The sequence below is a fragment of the Lycium ferocissimum genome, chromosome 9 (assembly GCF_029784015.1).
Source record: "Lycium ferocissimum isolate CSIRO_LF1 chromosome 9, AGI_CSIRO_Lferr_CH_V1, whole genome shotgun sequence".
NCBI lineage: Eukaryota > Viridiplantae > Streptophyta > Magnoliopsida > Solanales > Solanaceae > Lycium > Lycium ferocissimum.
In genome coordinates this window covers 20,539,294-20,560,147 of record NC_081350.1, presented here as the reverse complement: position 1 = coordinate 20,560,147, position 20,854 = coordinate 20,539,294, and the positions used below count along the sequence as shown (strand labels likewise).

At 35.6% G+C, this 20,854-nt stretch overlaps 2 protein-coding genes across 3 annotated transcripts; one reads left to right on the top strand and one right to left on the bottom strand.

Moving 5' to 3' along the window:
* The first annotated feature begins 11,346 nt into the window (after positions 1–11,346).
* LOC132029844 (pentatricopeptide repeat-containing protein At5g25630) lies at positions 11,347–17,540 on the top strand. The gene is made up of 4 exons (XM_059419224.1): positions 11,347–11,535; positions 13,172–13,284; positions 13,978–14,871; positions 16,393–17,540. The coding sequence occupies exons 1-4, from the start codon at positions 11,478–11,480 to the stop codon at positions 17,260–17,262; spliced, it is 1,935 nt and encodes a 644-aa protein (XP_059275207.1). The 5' UTR covers positions 11,347–11,477; the 3' UTR covers positions 17,263–17,540.
* Positions 17,541–18,405: 865 nt separating this feature from the next.
* On the bottom strand, positions 18,406–20,777 carry LOC132029843 (uncharacterized). Of its 2 annotated transcripts, none has more exons than XM_059419223.1 (4): positions 20,731–20,777; positions 19,128–19,236; positions 18,910–19,034; positions 18,406–18,806 (listed from the first exon to the last, which is right to left on the bottom strand). In XM_059419223.1, the coding sequence occupies exons 2-4, from the start codon at positions 19,207–19,209 to the stop codon at positions 18,573–18,575; spliced, it is 441 nt and encodes a 146-aa protein (XP_059275206.1). In that variant the 5' UTR covers positions 19,210–19,236; positions 20,731–20,777; the 3' UTR covers positions 18,406–18,572. The 2 variants fall into 2 exon arrangements, with proteins under 2 accessions (XP_059275206.1, XP_059275205.1); XM_059419222.1 differs by lacking the exon at positions 20,731–20,777 and adding an exon at positions 20,625–20,680.
* Positions 20,778–20,854: the final 77 nt, after the last annotated feature.

The following is a 20,854-nucleotide window of genomic DNA, read 5'->3' as shown; positions in this document are numbered from 1 at the left end:
TTATGACAGTAGTTTCTTTGTAAAAGTACCCCCATATAACAACTATCTTTCTTTTTTTGGTAATATAATAATGGAAAAAGGGTTCAATATACCCCTCTACTTTGTTTTATTAATTAAATATACCCTTCGTTAGTGAGAGTTAATAAAAATACCCCTGCCGTCTTCAAACTTCACACTCATACCCCTATTTGGATGGAAATCCCCAAATCCTCTCAAATTACCCAATTTCAAAAAAAATACTCACTTTTTTTTGTTGACCCGCCCCCGCCCCGCCTATCTTCATCATCAAGCTCTAGCTTCGTCTTCTTCCATGGAGAAAAAAAGAAAAAAGTAAGAACACACCCAAATGATAAAATCCCAAAACTCACCTCAAATTTAATCTTTAAATCCAACTCCAAATCTTGATATAGCCAGTACTTGAAGTCAGAGTAATTAACAAAGTATAAATGGTGCCAGGAATAAAAAGAGACAATATATTGCAAAATGATCTTTACTGGAATCCCCTATTGACTTTACTCCCGTCCTCAGTAATTAAGCATTATATTTGTATGTTGCCAGGAATAAAAAGAGTAACAGATTCTTATCGCACTTTAGATTAGCTTTCATCTTTGTATCTATTATCATCTGATATTTGCAGCTTGTTTATCTTTAGGGTGTAGTAAGACCCTTCTTAATGATTGTAATTGTAGTTTGATACAACTGATTTGTCACCAACAGGCAACAGTTGAGTAAACTTTATAAAGCTTGATAAACAAACACCGAGATGAATTAAATGAAGGGTTAAATGTTTTAGTTCCAGTCTTTGATTGATAACAGTAAGCTGTAGCTGATAGTTTGGAGTCTAAAATCATAGTCTGCAATCCTTGGCTGCTAATTTTTGTGAAAAATGTGAAAGGATAACACATGGGACCAGTTAAAGTGTTTGGATCTGTTTCCCGAAATCCTATCTTCTGAACCTTGATTCTGCTATGACATCTTTTGCTTAATGACCACCTGAAGATTAATTAACATCTATATTTTTATGTGCGAGGAAGTATATAGGGTTACCTCTGCATTGTGGAAATTTAAGACACTGTTTCTGTGACTTAGATTTCCATTTCATCAGGACAGATTAAAGCATCATTACTGTCAGCTGGATGAGTGTTAGCTTTTTCCAATATGAGAGGGCAATTTAACATGCGAGATCACATTATTTGTGGGGCGCTTTAATCAAAGTGCTCATCTAAGTATCGGCTGCAGCTGCGCCAAGATTTGGAGTTGGATTTAAAGATGAAATTTGAAGTGAGTTTTGGGATTTTATCATTTGGGTTTGTTTTTGCTTTTTTTCTTTTTTTTCTCACAAGAAGTTGTAACTCTAAGTAATGTAATGATGACGAAGGCGGGTCGGGCGGGGCGGGTCAAAAAAAAATGGGTAATTTTTTTGAAATTAGATAATTTGAGAGGATTTGGGGATTTCCATCCAAATAGGGGTAGGAGTGTGAAGTTTGAAGACGCCACATGTACTTTTATTAACTTTCATTAACGGAGGGTATATTTAACTAAATAAACAAAGTAGAGGGATATTTTTGATCCTTTTCCCTATAATAATTAACTATCTTTATAAAAATATAATGTTTATGATTATCAATAATAAGTGCAGAGATTTTGACCAGATATTTAATTTGATACTTTAATAAACTATATTTATGATAGAATATTACATATGAATACATATTTGTAATCTAAAATTATCCCCGTCTTCTATTTTTGTTTATAAATAATTTTCAAAAAGGAAAACAAACATTATATCACCACTAAGAGATTGGAATCTACGAAACAAGCTACAATTATAAATTTCTTCTATCAATCTTGAAATAATTTAATTTTCAAGTAGATTTAAAATGTGTACTTTAGAACTTAAAACTTTATACATTCAGTTATGAATTGATTGAAATTGTATTAAGTTTCCATTAGAACTAGTGTGCGCCCATAATGGATGATACATAAGTTACAAGTTCATGAAAGAAGTTCATGAATGAACTAACATGTAACTCTAATTAAGATAAGAGTTATGTTATCTACCATAAAGTGGGAGTTAAGTATGGAACTCTTTATGAAATAAGAGTTACTTGTCATTTGGCTCTACTAAAAAAGAGAAGGACTTCTGGTCATTCTAAACCAACACATTTGAGCTGGAAAATTCTTTTAGACTAAAACTGTCTTTGTTTGTATAAATTACAAAAGTCCACAAGTGATCTTGTAAGAAACCTCATTCATAATTGGTGGTAGTAACACACAAAGATCCTAGAGAAGAAGATATGTATCATTCCGCATAAATCTTCGAGTTTAAATGTTTTATTGGTACCAGAGTCAGGTTGAGATGTGTTTATTTTTCTCCATTGTATGATTAAAATTTGGTGTACAACGGTATTTTCATTTGAAAGATATTACATGACAAAAGTTTTTTGAAAAATAAAAACATGATTGACAATCATATTTTAGATTGTATTATCTCCTTGTATAGGCTATTTCAGCATTGGGACATGTATTACTTGAAAGATCTTTTCAATAGCTTTTCTAATAGTATTATTTGTAAAATTCCAATATCGGATGAAGGAGGTATTCTCTGAATATAAAGAAATCTGAAAATTTCTGCACAAGAGCCTAATGTATTGACGAGCTTTTCTCCAACCATTGGCTATATTATAGAGCTAACCATATATCATTGGGAAGATATTTTCAAGATCTTTCCAATGACATATCAAATGTAATAATTTTCATATAACATGAGGGAGAAATTAATGTCTAAAGTTGGCTGCTCAAAGAGGGTACAAAATTTTTTAATTTTCACCGGAAGTAAGAAAAATTACTTGAAAATTTACAAATCTGAATTTTTTTTGAAAGAAAAAAATTGTGATAAAATTTTTATGTAACTTATTCATGAACATGTTGCATTTTAAAATAACAAAGTGCGATGTTAATGATTATAGTTTATGTCACTTTTATGAAAAATAATGACATTTTCTTTCCAAGTGGGAGTTCTAAATTGGTAGACAACTTGCTTAGTTAGTACTATTGTATTATTTGATTTGCACATTGTTGATCTAGAAAATATTAGGATGCTTAAGGTTACATGTGATGGAAGTAAGACAAACATAGATCTTTTAACATGGGCCTATAGTAGACAAACGTAGATCTTTTAACATGGGCCTATAGTACACCGATATTAATTTAGATGTAATTTTTGACTTAATGAACAAGCTTTTCTAGTTGAATCTGCTGGGACTTCTAATCCTAAGCAAAAGAATACGAACAAGAAAGCTTGGAAGAAGAAGGGATCTGGTAAGCCAAATCAGAAGGGTAAACCTCAATTTAAGAAGAGAGGAAAACGTGGTGATGATATGACCAAAGTGGAGTGTTATTCCAGCCACAAGATAGGTCATTTTGCGCGGGACAGCCCTGAGCAACAAAAGGCAACACCATATACGGAAAATCCTCAATTTGTTTATGTATCTAGTACAACATTAATAGCTGATGCTAATTCTTTGTGGACTATAGACTCAGGTGCCACAGACCATATAGTCAGAGACAGAGATTCGTTTGTTGAGTACCGTCGGCTGCCTTTAGGAAGCAAATGACTTTATGTAGGAAATAATGCTTTAGTTGAAGTAAAAGGGATTGGTATATGCAAACTATATTTGCGTTGCCGTCGAACCCTACTTCTATACGATGTCTTATATGTTCCAGATATTCGGCAGAACTTAGTTTCAGTTGTTTCTCTTCTTAAATTAGATTTCAGTTTAAATTTTCACAATAATTCTGTTGACATTGTTCATGACACTAATTATTATGGTTCTAGTTATTTATCTTATGGTTTATTGTGTTGGACACAATTTATGGTTTTAATTATATATCTAATAATCATGGTTATTTTGCTTTAACAACAACCCCTATTTTAGATGTAAATACTCGACATGCTAGACTTGGACATATATATCTTGAAAGAATAAATAGATTGGCAAAAGAAGGATTGGTGGGGTCCTTAACTAAAATTGAAATGCCAATTTGTGAACATTGTCTAGCAGGAAAAACAACTAGAAAACCATTTGAAAAGGGAACCAGAGCTGAGTTTCCATTACAACTCATTCATTCTGATATATGTGGTCTTATGAGTGTGAGGTCAAGGCATGGAGCCTCATATTTCGTTACATTCATAGATGATTATACTCGTTACGATCATGTTTATTTGATCTCCCATAAGGTAGAAGCATTGGAATGCTTTAGACGATTTATGAATTTGGTGGAGAATCAATTAAACCTGAGAATAAAAGAATTAAGAACTGACCGTGGACGTGAGTACCTATTAGATCACTTTAAGGATCTTGTGATGAAAAAGGAATTGTAAGACAGATAACAATTTCATACACTCCTCAACAAAATGGAGTACGAGCGAAGAAATAGAACTTTGCTTGATTGGTTAGGTCTATGATGGCGCAGGCTAACTTGCCAATTTCCTTTTAGGGTGATGCATTGATGTCTGCAACTTTTGTGCTTAACTGTGTTCCCTCTAAGTCTGTTACTTCCACACCCCATAAGACTGGTAGAAAACCTAACTTAAATGTATTGCAACATTGGGGGTCTGCAGCTTTTGTGCTTAACCGTGTTCCCTCTAAGTCTATTACTTCCACACCCCATAAGACAGGTAGAAAACCTAACTTAAATGTATTGCGACATTGGGGTTCTGCAGCATACGTGCATGATTCTTCTCATAAATATGGGAAGTTGGGCCCAAGGGCCAAGAAATACATTTTCATTGGCTATTCAAAGAAATCAAAGGGCTATATCTTCATAGGAGAAAATGAAGATGGAAGCATAACAGAACTTGAGTCACGAGATGTCATATTTATAGAGACGTAATTTTCTAGTAAGGGTAATATTGATAGAACTGTGTCATTTCATGAAGTTGTTGATCAGCACAAGAATTTTCAAGACCAAAAAAGTGAGGAACAAGAAGTTGTACCTTCTCCCGTTAATCCAAGTAGGAGATATATTCATTTAGAGGATATTTTCCAAGAGACACAGTTACGCAGGAGTAAACAAAGAACTGTTCTCTGATATTGTTTTGAGATCGAATGGGAAGCATTAATTGTTACTCCATAAGATAATGAAGAGCTTAATTTAGTTCAAGAGGCCCTTTCAGGCCTTACTAAGGATAAGTGGATGAAAGAAATGAAATAAGAGATGGAGTACATGAGTACAAACATGTTTGGGATTTGGTTGATCTTCTGCCAAGCCAAAAGGCAATTGGGAGCAAATGGGTTCTCAAAATTAAAAGAAAGAGGGATGGCTGTATTGAACGCTACAAAGCCTGTTTAGTGGCCAAGGGGTACGCACAACAAGAGTGTAGTGATTATGAAATTACCTTCTCTCCAGTTGTGAGATTTAGCTCTATTAGACTAATTCTAGTTATAGTTGCAAGCATGAACTTAGAGTTACATCAAATGGATGTAAAGACCGCATTTCTCAATGGTGAACTGGATGAAGAAATTTATTTGGAGCAACCATTAGGTTTCATCCAAAATGGTCAAGAGCACAAAGTTTTCAAACTCAAAAGGTCCATTTATGGACTTAAACAATCATCTAGGCAGTGATATTTGAGATTTCATCTAGCTATTACGTCTTATGAATTTAATATGATTGATGAAGACCACTGTGTGTATATGAAGTGGTCTGAAAATATTTTTGTAATATTATCCCTTTATGTGGATGATATGTTATTAGCTGGAAATAGCCTTAATTTCGTAAAGACTATAAAAAGCTGGTTGTTCCTCAATTTTGAAATGAAGGACTTAGGTGAAGCAGATTATATCCTTGGAGTTAAAATTCATTGAGATCGCTCTAAGAATCTAATCGCTTTGTCACAAGAGTCATACATAAAAAAGATTATTGAGCGATTTGGGATAAAAGACTGCAAACCAATCGATACTCCTACAGCTAAAGGTAAAAGTTTGAACCTTGAAATGTGTCCCACAACCCAAAGTGAAAAAGAATCCATGAAGAGGGTCCCATATTCAAGTGCAATTGGGAATTTGATGTAAACACTGTTGTGTACACATCCAGCCATTTGTTATGCAGTTGGTCTTGTAAGCCGTTATCAGTCCAATCCAAGACAAATACATTGAAAAGCTGTGACGAGAATCTTGAGATACTTGAGGGGCACTGCTAATTATAAATTATGTGACCAAGGTAGTGACTCGCAATTGGTAGGTTACTCTGATGTTGACTGGGGCGGAGACTTAGATGAAAGAAAATCCACTTCTGGTTATATATTCTTGCTAATAATGGTACTATCTCGTGGAGTAGCAAGAAACAGACATGCATAGCTTTGTCAACTATGTAAGTAAAGTTTGTCGCATGTTCTGTAGCAGTACAAGAAGCTGTGTGGCTAAAGAGATTCATGGAACACTTAGGGATCATTGACAAGCCAATGGATCCAGTGAAACTCTTTTGTGATAGCTAAGCTGCCACAGCTTATACAAAAGATCCTAAGTGTCATAGTAATACTAAGCACATAGATACAAAGTATAACTGTTACACCTCGTAGTTTCGTCCGTTAAGATTCGTTAGGCGCTAGTTGTCCTAATCGTGGAAACGGGAGTTACCTTAAGATATATGAGATTACATGTTCCCATAATATGGTTATGGGGGTTTAAGCCCATGAAATGAGCTTTGGAAGGATTTAAGAACAAATGAATAAAGGAATAGAGTTTGTGGGAACTTTGGTAAACCTTGGCAAAATTTTCAGACAGGATTTTGGTCCAGATTGGGGGAGGCATATCTCCTAGAATATGAGGATTTTTGGTGTGTTTCTTTTTCCAAATTGAATTTCATCGAGTCTAGTTTCCAACGCAACAAACCGTTCATCAATGTGACGTCTGAGTAAAAAGTTATGGGTGTTTTACGACAGACTGTCTGAGCAGAAAATTTCTGCGGACCATTTGACGGCCCGCAGGAATTTTGACGCCTCGCAGAAAATTCTGCGGCCCGTCAAACTGCACCAGCCCAGCGTAAAATGGTCACAGTGAACCATATTTGGCTGGGCAGTTCTATGGACCATTTTGACGGTCCGTAAGAATTTTGACGGCCCGTCAAAATGGGCGCAGAATTGCCCGACGGGATTTTAAGTTCCGCTTTATATAATTTACTCCACTTCATTTGGACATTTCATCTCACAAAATCAGATCCAAAAGCTCTCTAAAAACCCTCTCTTCCACTCCATAAACGAATCCAAGGGAGATTAAATATCAAGAGGCAAAAATCAAGATACCTATGTGTTAGAAGCCTTGCTAGGGTTATTAGACTCCAAGAATTCTTTGGATATTGAAGCTAGGGTTTTCATATAAGTTGATAGCTTGATCCAAAGCTCATTCTTATGAGATAAAAGGTTAGTTTTCATACTTATTACGTGTTATCAAGAATGTTTAGTTGTTGAACAATTTGGGTGGAAGGAGAAAGTAGAAAATGAGTTCCAAATGTAGTTTTTATGATGTTTTTGAGTAGTAATCTAACTTGAGTTATGATTCTTAGTATAATATGGATATAATATTGTTATGGAAGGTAGTAATGGTGATGAGGAAGCATTATATGAAAATGTGCTAAAATGGGTATGAAGTTGCTAGCATAAGTTAAACATAAGGATGAATTTTGAAGGCTTAATGAAGTGTGATCACTTGATTATGATATTATGAGTGTATTATGGATGTTATTGTGGTTGTTGGGAGTTGTTTTGTGATATGGTGGAAGTTGACAAAATAGGGGAAATTCTGCCCAATTTTCATTAGGTCATGAATTATTCTAATTTGAATTGAGGAGTATCATTAAGGCTTAACCATGGTATGAATCCTTCTAAAGGTAGATTATTCAAGCTTCAACGGGGAATGTTAAGTAGTTAAGAAGACAACGAGGTTTGTAAGGCTAACCCTTCTTTCATTAAGGCATGGTTCCCTTGCTATATATGTATATATATCCTTTCATGAGTTCCATAATGATTTATAAATGACTCTACCTCTAAGAGTACCAAAGCTCATGATTCTCGATACTTTCACGATACTAGTACTTCCTTTATATGATAGTTGATCCTATAAGGATAGATGTAACGAAAACGATGATGGCAATGATGTTGATGATACTTATGGACTTTTATGTATACGTGTCTAAGTATATATGACTATTATGTAACACCGAGCTTATATGGCCGGGTATGATAACTATTGCGCGCACACCACTGCAGTTGGGTACGGATAACACTGAGCCTTGGTGGGGCCAGGTATGTACGACATCGAGCCTTTTCATGGCCGGGTATGTGAAACCACCGAACCTTCATGGTCGGGTATGCTATGGATACGAATATATATATAAATACGGATACGAATATGGATACGGATATGGATATTTGTACACAAGCACGCACTAGAAATGGAAGGTCCCTATGAAAGACAAGTAAGTAATTATGATGATGGCTACTATCTCCTGATTCTCCCATCTTATGTTATTTCTTATGCTGTCTCGTATGCTCCTGTTATGATGTTGATTATGCTTTACATACTCAGTACATTATTCGTACTGATGTCCTTTTATTTATGGACGTTGCGTCATGCCCGCAGGTGGACAGGGAGACAGGCTTGATCTATAGATATCTTATTCAGGGACTGCATAGAGGAGCTTTATTTCATCCGGAGCTACAACTTTTGGTATTATTCTTTTGTGTACATACCTATGGGCATGGCGGGGTCCTGTCCCGCCTATATGATGTGACATACTCTACTCTTCTTAGAGGCTCGTAGACAGTTGTATATGATTAGATGTCCTTAGCCTTGTCGACTCATATTTTGTACATCATTTTGATAGCCTCGTCGGCTTGTGTATATGGATATGGGCATTATTATTAATGATGATATAAATGTGTTGTTGCCCAATGAGATTAGCACTACTGATGCATATAAATTATGAGTAAGCCATGTGGCTCACCTAGATGTCAATATGAGAGTACGATAAGAGGTACCTGGGTGGGTTAGCACCGAGTGCTCGTCATGGCCCTCGGGTTGGGTCGTGACAATAATTTTGTTAGGGACATCAAAGCACACAAGGAAATCACTCTACAGTACATTTCAACATACAAAATGATGGTTGGTCCCTTGATAAAGTCAATACCTAGGGATTTATTTATTGAGCATGTGAAATCTCTAGGCTTGCATAAATTGTAGAATGTTGTGTTTCCTTATTTGAATTTTTGAATATTATATCTGGATATTTCTTTTTGGAAGAACACACATATTTATTTTGTTTCATGAATATTTCAGTCATATTTGTTAATTGGCACATACACACTAGTAAAGTATGTCGTACAAGATGATATGCTTGGCTTTCTCACACGAGCAACCACCTTGGGTGCTTATGGGGAGCCAACCAAGATGAGACATTCGTGTTTCTTATAGCTAAGGCAGTTAACAAACATTATACTGCGAGTATGAACACATCATTTAATGTCGCCCTAGTGGATGACTAGGATGAGATTCTAAAGAAATGTTAAACAGAAGGATCGAATTATGGATTCCCACCATCCATAATACATGTAGCCAGATGTGAGATCTCCTCTAGAGGCCAAAAGAGGCTAGCAAAGTGGTAGAACTCAGGTAAGGTAAACGATTTACCTGGACCAAGATCTGTACAGTGTAAGTAAATAAAATCGGCATACGCTTGGGAAATCAGAGGTACACTATAGCATGCATTTCATATTGCATGTGCTTTATTATCGCAAATTGGGAGTTAGGTGAATTAACCCCGTTCATCATCACAGGAGACCAGAAAGGAATATATCCTTTCATTGGTGCTCTTAGACTTTGACAATATCATGAGGTGATGGGTTAGCGTATGCTACTTTAGTATGCATCCAAAGGTTATGATAATATGATCTAAAGGAGTAATGCCAGGAAAGCAGCTAATCTTGATCTTAATGATATGTGGGCGAAAGGAAAATATGTCAAATGTATACATATTATACTTGTGTCTTAGACGGGTCCATTATGAAGCCTGTTGTAGATGGCATCATAAGTGTAGACACATGGCATAGTTGAAATGAGAACGACATGAGGGTTAGAGAAGCCGTATGTACATAGGCATGTCTAAGGCATCTGAGACATTTTATATTACAATATAAAATATCATAAATAACAAATGGGTAGTAGTCTCTTATACTGAATCTGAAAAAGATTTCTAGTGTAAGAGCTCCCAAAAATCAATGTCCGAGCGGTTACGACAACACACTCTGTATAAAAGTCCAAAAGGAAGTTTACTTTCAAAAGGCTGTGTGTGATTCAATCATGTGTTGAGTGGGAGATGTTAGAACTAGTGTTCGCCCATAATGGATGATACATAAGCCATAAGTTCATGAATGAACTAACATCTAACTCTCTAATTAAGATAAGAGTTATGTTATCTACCATAAAGTAGGAGGTTATGTTATCTACCATAAAGTGGGAGTTAAGTATGGAACTCTTTATGAAATAAGAGTTACTTGTCATTTGGTTCTACTATAAAAGAGAAGGACTTGTGGTCTAAACCAACACATTTGAGCTAAAAAAATTCCTTTAGACTAAAAGTGTAGTTGTTGTGGATAAGTTACAAGAGTCCACAAGTGATCTTGAAAGAAATCGTTTGGCAACTGGTGGTAGTAACACACATCGATCCTAGAGAAGAAGGTATGTATTATTCCGCATTAATCTCCGAGTTTAAATCCTTCAGTGTCTTTAATGTTTAGTCAGTGAAGTATGCATATCGTTGAGATTTAAAATTTAAATAATTTTATAATTTTTTTATTACATTAGAAAATATAAAAATAGATTTTATGCATCTTTTTTGTCTTTAACAGCCAATTATTATTTAAATGTCAAATGTTGTTATAGATGTATAACATACATTCTCTATAACAACCAAAAAATTTCAGACTCAACAATGGAGAGGTTTTAAGAAAGTTGTTACTCCCTCCATCCCAATTTATGTGATATAGTTTGACTCGGCACGGTGTTTAAGAAAGAAAAGAAGATTTTTGAAACTTGTGATCTAAAACAAGTCATAAATATTTGTCTGGTTGTAAATCATTTCATTAAGGGTAAAATGACAAGTTTTAAATTAAATTATGTTTTAAATATAGGAATGTGTATTCTTTTTGGACATACAAAAAAAAAAGTGTATGACATAAATTGAAACAACAAGTAGATTATGAAAATCCAATAAAGAAAAGAACGAGGATTTGATCCAAATTGTCTCTTTCAAAATTTCCAACCTCTCTTCTCTCCATTCCTTATCTATTGGAACTTGGAGGGACTATATTCTTATGCAATCCAATTATATATAAATTTGTGGATAAGATATTTCAATAACAAATTGTGTCAACTCATTTCTCTGATATAAGAAAAACCAAGAAGTGATAATAGTACCGCATGCACATAAACTGTCCCTCTCTCATTCTCCACAGCCAATCCCAGAACTCCAACAAAGGTACTACAAACACTTCATTTTTTTTCTTCCTTTTTTTCTTTCTTTCAAGAACTCAAAGATGGTAAATTTGGTTTTTGCTTATTGTTTCTTGAATGTATCTTTTTGGGGTTGATGAGGTTTGTACTGGGATCATTTTGTTACCTTTGTCTTGTTTCTCAGTTCTCTGGGTTGTCTTTAATGCTTTTCTTGGTCTGAAATATTTTGTTTTGTTTGGGGAGAAATGGTTTTTTTTTTTTTTTTTTTTTTTTTGGATGTCATTAGAAATTCTTGTGTAGTATTTTTGCAGTGTATTCTGAAACTTAGGGGGGTTGCGGGGGGGGGGGGGGTGCGGCAGGTAATTTTCTCAATTTGGGCCATTTTATTTTCAATAGTCAATGATTAGCCTACAAGAAAGTAACCCTGATTTTAACTGATTGTAAACAATGAATGTTCTGTTGTTTGACCTGCTTTGTTATTGCTTTATTCTGAGTCAAGAGTCTGTCGGAAACAGCCTCTCTACCTCTCAAGATAGGGGTAAGGTCTGCCTACACTCTACAATCCCTAGACCCCACTTGTGAGATTACACTGGCTATGTTGTTGTTATAATGAATGTTCTGTGGTTGCTGATGATCAACGTGTACACTACTACTGTTGTAGCAAACAAGCTCCTCCTTTCTGGAACCTGCAACTTACTTTCTATTAGTTATTGGTCGTTAAGGTTGTATCAGCTCCATTTTAAGTATTCTAATGTATTTGTATATAGTACTACCCAACACTTGGAAAGGTGATGTTTATCTTATGTAGAATAGGTCTACAAAGAAAAGCTAGTTCAAGTAATAATGGTAAAATATCCAAGGAAATTCAGCAAAGAAGTCCTGCTCCCTCTGCGTTCATATATTGAGTTCGGGAATCATGCTTAACTCAAAAAAGTTACTAGCGAGAAAATTGTTAACATCATAGTCCAACTCATCTGAATTTTTTTTTTATTTTTTTTTTTTGAGAAGGTAACATAACTCATCTGAATTATTTTGGTCAGTGGATATGATTTTTTGTAAAAATCTGTTTATTCTTGTTTTGGATTGAAAGAGGAATATGCTTGAATCCCCTAACATAGGTGGAAATGGGCGTAATTTGCGAGTTCTTTTAAAGCTGGAGGATTGAAGTAAGATTAAGTCGGAATCCCAAATTTAGGAAATCACAGGAAATTTAGAATATTACAGGTATTAGATTGGATTTTTTTTTTTTTTTTTTTTTTAAATCTTTAGATGAAATGTCATTCTGTGGATCTCTAGTTTAGTCGCTCCATATTATGTAGAACTTGACCAAGTGCCAATGATAAGTCTCAAGAACTGCTCTTGATTTACATTTTGAAGCTTTATCCGAAACTTGAAGTCAACATTGAAAAAACCTCACTCTTATTATATAAATTGCATAAAAAAGTGGTGCATCTTAAAAGTGATGCGTTTTTCTTTAGTGTTTCATTCCAAAAACCAGACCTCGATCTATATATTTTACTTTCAAATGTGCTAAAGTTTACCCCTTTCTAGTTAATTTGTCTGTGGGATTTGTGGAGCTTCCACGGTAAGCCTGTTTACGTATTTTCTATAGCCAATCGAGGGCACCAATATTCACTTGGCAAACACTTTCACGTTTTCAGGAAATTACATGGATGATTTTGGAAAAGAAAGGCCCAACTGTGAAACATCTCGCAAGAAGTCGGGAATGAGGACCCTTATCAGAAAAGAGTGGCTGCATGCATTACCAATCAAGGTACATTTAATGTGATAACATGTTACTCAATCTCTTCCAATCTATGACACCTTTCACGGTTTGGAACGTTTCAAAATGTTTGACATCATTGTATTTTTATACAACTCACGACTTTCAAGTCCATTAAACTATTTGGCTTTAGACTTTGATGCGATGTTTTCCGTATCTATCTAACTTAGTATTTTTCCTAATATCAGTAATTCAATATATAAGTAAATTAACATCTTAAACTTTGTGCCCAATCAAATAACAGAGTACAAAGTAAAAATGAAACACTGCAAAAATCATATTATGTTGTAAATTAGTCACATGGTCAACGAGAACTCATATAGCTGACCTCAACTTGTTTGGGATTGAGGCGTAGTAATTGTTGTTTTTGTTGTTGTATAGTTGTCTTACATAGAGGATTAGGTTGACTACCGCATGAAGTAAAAACACCAAAAACTCTAGCTAATTAATTAGATTCATTGTATCTTTGCTGGTGGGAGGTAGCATGTACCCAGTGGAATTAGTCGAGCGCGCAAGCTGCCCTGAGCACCACAGTTATCAATAAAAAAATTAGATTTCAGTTTTTACTGGAAGTTCTCTTTGATTTAAAAACAAACATTTCTAAAAGATAAAGAATAACTGCTTTGCTGTTGTGGTCGAAGTATCAGTGATGTTGCTAAAATCTGAAAGCTTTCATGACTGCAGGAAAAGGATCTAGACGACAAGATGCCACTGCGACCAACACCAGAATCTGGCCTCTGTACCTTTTGTGTGAATGGTAATAACTGTAGAACTGTTCGGTCAAGAACAAAACTGATGAACACCGTTTTAGAAAGAGGGAGGCCCGAGGAAGCCAACCTGATCTTTGATAGCTTGATTAAAGGAGGGCATAAACCATCTCTAATTACATACACTACCCTGTTAGCGGCTTTGACAGTCCAGAAGCGTTTCAATTACATCCATTCCATTATATTTGAAGTGGAAAAAAGTGGTATGAAGCCAGATCCAGTTTTCTTCAATGCTGTTGTTAATGCATTTTCTGAATCTGGAAACATTGAGGAAGCAATGAAAACTTTCTTGCAAATGAAGGAGAGTGGGATAAAGCCTGCAATCAGCACTTTTAATACTTTGATCAAAGGGTATGGAATTGCTGGAAAGCCTGAAGAATCTATAAAGATAATGGAGTTAATGTCGCAGGAAGTTAACGTGAAACCAAATTTGAGGACATACAATGTACTTGTTAAAGCATGGTGTAACAAAAAGAACTTCACCGATGCATGGAATACGGTAGATAAAATGATAGCTTCTGGCTTAAGACCAGATGTTATTACTTACAATACGATAGCAGCAGCTTATACTCAAAATCATCAAACTGAAAAGGCTGAAAGAGTGATTTTAGAAATGCAAAGGAACAATGTGCACCCTAACGAAAGGACTTGTGGCATCATTATAGGTGGATACTGCAAAGAAGGTAGACTAAAGGATGCCTTAAGGTTTGTATACAAGATGAAGGATCTTGGAGTTCATCCTAACCTTGTCATTTTCAATTCACTGATCAAAGGCTTCCTTGACATGTCAGACAGCGACAGTGTTGATGAGGTTAGTATTGGTGTGGCTTTTGATTGATAAGTATTAACCTTGTATTAGATGTCAGAAAACAATCTTGTGATTAGTTGCAGATTAGATGCCACTGTTCTTCGATTTCAGAAAAAAAAAAAATAGGGGGGAAAAAGTAACTTCCTCTTTCTTTGATGTTTAAACTTTTAAGAATAACAGACTGATATAGTATGACTTTGAGGGAAGGAAAGGTAGGGGTTTTGTATACTTAAATGTTGGAAATGTCAAAGTGCAACATATAGAAACTCAAGTATGAGCCACTTTCAACTTTTTCCCCTTTTTATGTTTTTGGAGCAAAGCAATGAACATAAAAGCAAAAATGTGATTGGCAGACTGCAAATCAGATGAAATTATATCAAATCCAACCCAATGAGAAGGCACCCAGTTTAGCGAAAGTAGATACAACAAGCTTACCCTACTTTTAGGGAGATTAGAGCCAATGACCTCAAGGGTCCTTGCACCTCAGCCATACTATTTTAGAAGGTCCTCATTGGCAAAATATTGCTACCTCCCATGTTGGGATTTATAGTAGGCCCCAATTTTGACAAGACTGTTTAAACAGAATATCTGAAAATCATGTTATGAATCGTTTCATCTTAAATGATGGAAACTTTTGACTAGCCAGAATGAAAAGCCTACTTTCCAATTGAATCAAGGGGTAGGGGGTGCAGAAGAGGTACTTTACTTTTCTTTTACTCCCCTTTCTGTCTTCTTATTTCACAATGTGATGAAAACATGCTCTGCAGGCTAATAACCCATAAAAAGAAAAAAGAAGAGTGGAAAAGCGTAAAGAACTGGAAGTCAAAGATTCAAAACAACAACAACAGCATAACCCAGTATAATCCCACTAGGTGGGGTCTGGGGAGGGTAGAGTGTACGCTGAGTTGACTAAAAGCATTCTATGCAGTCTCTAGTAGCTTGGAGCTGAAAGTTAAATGCACCTTTCTTAAGTTGCTTATTCTATCAATGCTTTAACCTAATCCAAAAAAATTGAAAGATCAAGCAACATCTCAACTTACTGAAATGTTACAAGGCTGTCAAAATGATGCAACACAAGTATTATCCATGTTGTACAAGGCTGACAATCTTCACTCCCCAAATGAAATCTTTATTAATCTTACCTAACAATGCCATTTGGAGTCTTCTTATCCAATTAAGGACCTACAAATATGTCGAAATAAACTTCACCAGTACATTTTCTTGTGGAAATGTTAGCATAGATCAGTACAGTCTAGGAGACATGATACTATTTAAAATGACAGTTGAGGATGTATGTGTGCATGTACACATGATTTCAAGTTTGCCTGCCTTATTTATTAGCCCATTCGTTCACTAGCTTTTTCTGCATTTGAAGGTTGAATGGTTGAATTTTGCAGTTATATGCTTCTGTAGGAGTGTAGAACTTGTGCATTTTTTTCAGTTACTCTTCACACGCTTGCCAAATTGCAAAATACTTTACTTAGTATGATGCTAAAAGGTTTTACTCTCCATCATTTTGATCAGGTTCTTACATTAATGGAAGAGTTTGGTGTCAAACCTGATGTCATTACTTTCAGCACCATCATGAATGCCTGGGCCGCTGCAGGATATATGGTTAAGTGCAGGGAGGTCTTTGATGACATGGTCAATGCTGGCATTCTACCTGATGTTCATGCGTATAGCATTTTGGCCAAGGGTTACGTCCGTGCAATGGAACCAGAAAAAGCAGAAGAAGTCCTGAATGACATGATTAAATCTGATACTCGTCCAAATGTTGTGATTTTCACTACTGTAATTAGCGGATGGTGCACTGCTGGTAGAATGGATTCTGCAATGAGGATCTTCGAGAAGATGTGCGAGTGTGGGATATCTCCTAATCTGAAGGCTTTTGAAACTCTGATATGGGGCTATGCAGAAAATAAAAATCCTCAGAAAGCGGAAGAGTTAATCCAAATCATGGAAGCATTCAACGTTCAACCCGAGAAAAGCACTTATCTGCTTGTTGCAGAAGCCAGACGTGGCATTGATGTGGCCAACTCAGTTGAAGAGCAAAACTGGAGTAGTAAACTCGATATGAAAGACGAAACGGAAGTGGAGAACTTAGAAAAAGTCTACCATAAGGATGCTGTCCATCATTGTTATCCCAAATTTTTGCAGATACCCAATGAAATAATTAATGAACCAAAGGGGCCATTAACTGCAGCTAAAAGAGGTCGCATGGTGCTAAGAGAAGCTGAAATTTCGTCTGATACTTTGTCTGGTGCGACAAGGTCATTGCATATTAGCTGTAGATTTGGAATGCGTGCTCCTTTTATTTGCCAGAGACAATTCCAAGTACAGCTTTGTGCATCTGGTCAGGTTGGACACTCAAGTACAGTTGTGTTCTTGACCTGAAGAGAGAAGTGGCTGTGAAGGTAATGTGAGTCTTGTACATACAAAGAGCGACTTCAAATTGCTGATATCTACATCTGTATCCACAGGTCTTGTAAAGCTTTACTGATCATTTAACTCAAATTTCATGTTGTCCATTGTATCGGCATACTGTGCAGCTGTAGAAATCATATTTGGATATATGCAAAGTCCAGTTGTAAATGCACTGTTCGATCCTCAGTATTCTTACATCCGTAAATGACTCAAAAATGTAAGGAGAAAATTTATGCAGTTTGAAATTTTACAAAGTATGCCTTTGTTTTTGTTCTTGGTTTTGATTAGAGTAATAGGAGGTAGCAATACTATACACGATCCGTTGCAAGATACGTACTCCTCCCCATTTTATACGACTCATTTTTCTTTTTAGACAATCTCAAGTGAATGACACCTTCGTTTATTGAAAACTATTTCAAATTACCATCCCAGTTTACATTAGGACTCTTACCAATGACCACCACTCATCTAAAATGGAAGGCCATGTGAAACTCATTTAAAAGGATAATTTAGGTATTTTGTATACATTTAGTTGTCTTCTAAACTCCGTACTCAATCAAACACGGTCAAGGAGCTGCATTTACCTTTGGCTTGTTTATTGGATAGGAATCCTCCTATTTATTGAAGTTTCTTTAGAAAGACTAAATCATTCTTCAGCTTTCACTTCGTAGAAACATATAAAGAATCCAATATATCAAATTGCAAGACCTTATAAAATGATTATTGAAATGCAAAAAGAAAATGCTATATTTTGTTTATATTACTGCTTAAGCACCAGAGTTTATGAGATGGCAAATAGCAACAGCCCAACCTATCGGTATCCCTGCAGCAAGTTAGTCCAGCGCAGTATCAGACCGATAATACCCTTTCTACAGAAAGACTAAATCTGAAGCTTCTAGGCTTCATAATAACTGCCTCTGCCAAACAATAAGCTCTTAACTGCTTGTGTTCTCATCAAAGTTGTTAAAGTTAAACAAGTATCAATATTGGGCCACATCAAACTGCATAAAGTACCCATGACAAGGTTTCAGCAAGTATATCAGTATATGATGTCAGGCTGAAAAAAACAAAAGCCGATAAGCACATCCATACAAAGTTTCCACCACCACAATATTTTATCAAAATAGAGGCAGAACATCCATTCACTGACTATGTTTCAAAATATTTGCTTTAAATCAGAGACCTAGAAAGAAACAAAAACTAGATCGCCTTCATAGTGGCTTATAACTTGTTAGATTTATGCTCCATGAATCACTCGACAGTTGACAAATCAGAAAAACTTATGTGGCTGTCTTCAGCTCAGCAGTTGTAGTGCTTGAGTAGACTGGGTGAAGTACGTGACCATCCTTGGGCTCAACATGCACCCATTTGCGCCCACTCAGCTTGTGGTGCTCAAACTTAACATTGCCTTCTTTCAAAGCATAAAGCGTGTGATCTTTCCCGATTCCAACGTAGTTTCCAGGATGAAATCGTGTTCCCCTTTGACGAACAATAATATTTCCTGGTATCACTCTCTGCAAGTAAAAATCTATGTTACAATAAGAATTTAATTGGAACATAAAAGTTTCTCTAAACTTATTAAAGCTTCATCTCATTTTTCAGAAGAGATTTTCTTACCTCCCCACCAAATTTCTTCACCCCTAGATTCTTTGGTTTTGAATCACGGCCATTCTTTGTAGACCCTGCTGTCTTTTTGGTAGCCCACCGCCTAAACATCAAGCTCAATCCATCTCCAGAAACATCTTGAATTTGCACAACAGAAACATAGGTCAGAGTTTCTAAACATTTCATCTATTTCCAAAGCAAATGATTCAGCAACGAACGGAGTACATTACCACTAGCGGTATTGTAAGCAGGTGTGCTTGTTACCAGCTCTCTGATATTTAACCTCCTAAACAATGATGTTGCAGCGTTCATCGTGTAATTCACCAAAACCAAGTCGGGCTGAAGAAATGGATTAGAATCTACGTTAACTATAAGAGTAATTCATCTATGCACCAGCATGAGCATTTGCAACTAATCAACTATTTGATTAAGCATATATAAGAAGAAAAAAAGATCAGACCAGATGCCCCATATCATTTTTTGATAAACATAGTAGGGAAAGGAAAACTGAGTCAAATTTACACCTTATCCTCCTGCCCTTGATTCTGGGGTTCTAGAACAAGTGAAATTCCAATTATTTGGAAACTACTTTTGCTTTCCGCCCCTCCAATCACACCCCGTTTGGAATTTCTGCTCTACTTAATACTTACTTAAAACCTTCCACCCACCATTTTATTCCCTAATACCCCATCCTATAACGAAGAGGGTTTTTCCAGGCAGAGCGGCAGAGACAAAGAAGCATTTTTTAAGCATATCAATTTCTACTAATCAACAGTTAGGGGTTAGTTGATTCAGCTCTCTAATAACCAATATCATTGTAAATCATTAGTGAAATTTTGAAACTAATTTCTTTTTTGTGAAATAAATTATGATATTTAAAAAAAAAAAAAAAAAAATTAATTATGAATTCCCATCATATTAACCTAGCTCAACGATTGGTTTAAATGAACTAATTTAATTTTACGGATTTTTTAACTTAATCAAGGGCCATTTCGATTAAAGGATTCTTATGTTGCGGAATGGAATTTGAGCTAAAACTAAGCTAAGGTAAGCTATACTAGATAGAGCTAAAAGATGATTTTCATTGATAAACTCTAAAATGGTTAAACCAATAGAATATATACTAAAGAACCCTAGCTAGCTAATGGTCTAAAGAAACAATTACAATAAGAATTGGGGTAAACTACATAACTAAAGAACTAAACTTAATGGGGTCTGAGTGTAATTAATGAAACTTGTGTCCTCCTCCTGAATATCAAGCTTCTAACAGCTATGTACTGCACCAATTGCACTCGGTACAACCACCCCATGCCTTAGCTCATCTCCCAATTTTCAGATTGCATCATCCTAATCCTTCAAACTGTCATAATTTACCTAAGAAAGATTGGATTTTGCGCACAAACTCAAATCAAGATTTGGGTTTGTTACACATACAATCTTTAACAGTATCCTTAATATGAGTTTCTCAAATAATCAATTAATTACACTCCCAAAAGGAGATTAATAAAAGCCACAACTTTGGAGCCATAAACAAAGTAGCAAAATGCATATTCCAAATTACAAGTGAACCACAAGTAGCAATAGAAGAAATTATCACAAGGGCCAAACAAGAAACCTAAATTTGTGTTTTTGAGTTGTTGAGTATGTGTGTAATAATATATATATATATATATATATATATATATATATATATATAAAGAGAGAGACACATACAAATGCCTATTTACTTGTAGAATTCAGAAAGAAGCACAGGATTGGATGCAAACCCCGAATTTCAGAGTTGGTAAATTACCATTCAAAGATCAATTGGGGAGAGAGAGAGAGAGCACTTACAAGTAGACCTCGCAGGAGAAAGCAATATTGCTGAAATGTGAATTTGGGTCCAAAAATGTATACATGTTCGGGTGAGGCCTGTTGAGTTTGATCCAAAAAATATGGATCAAGTGCACCAATAGCC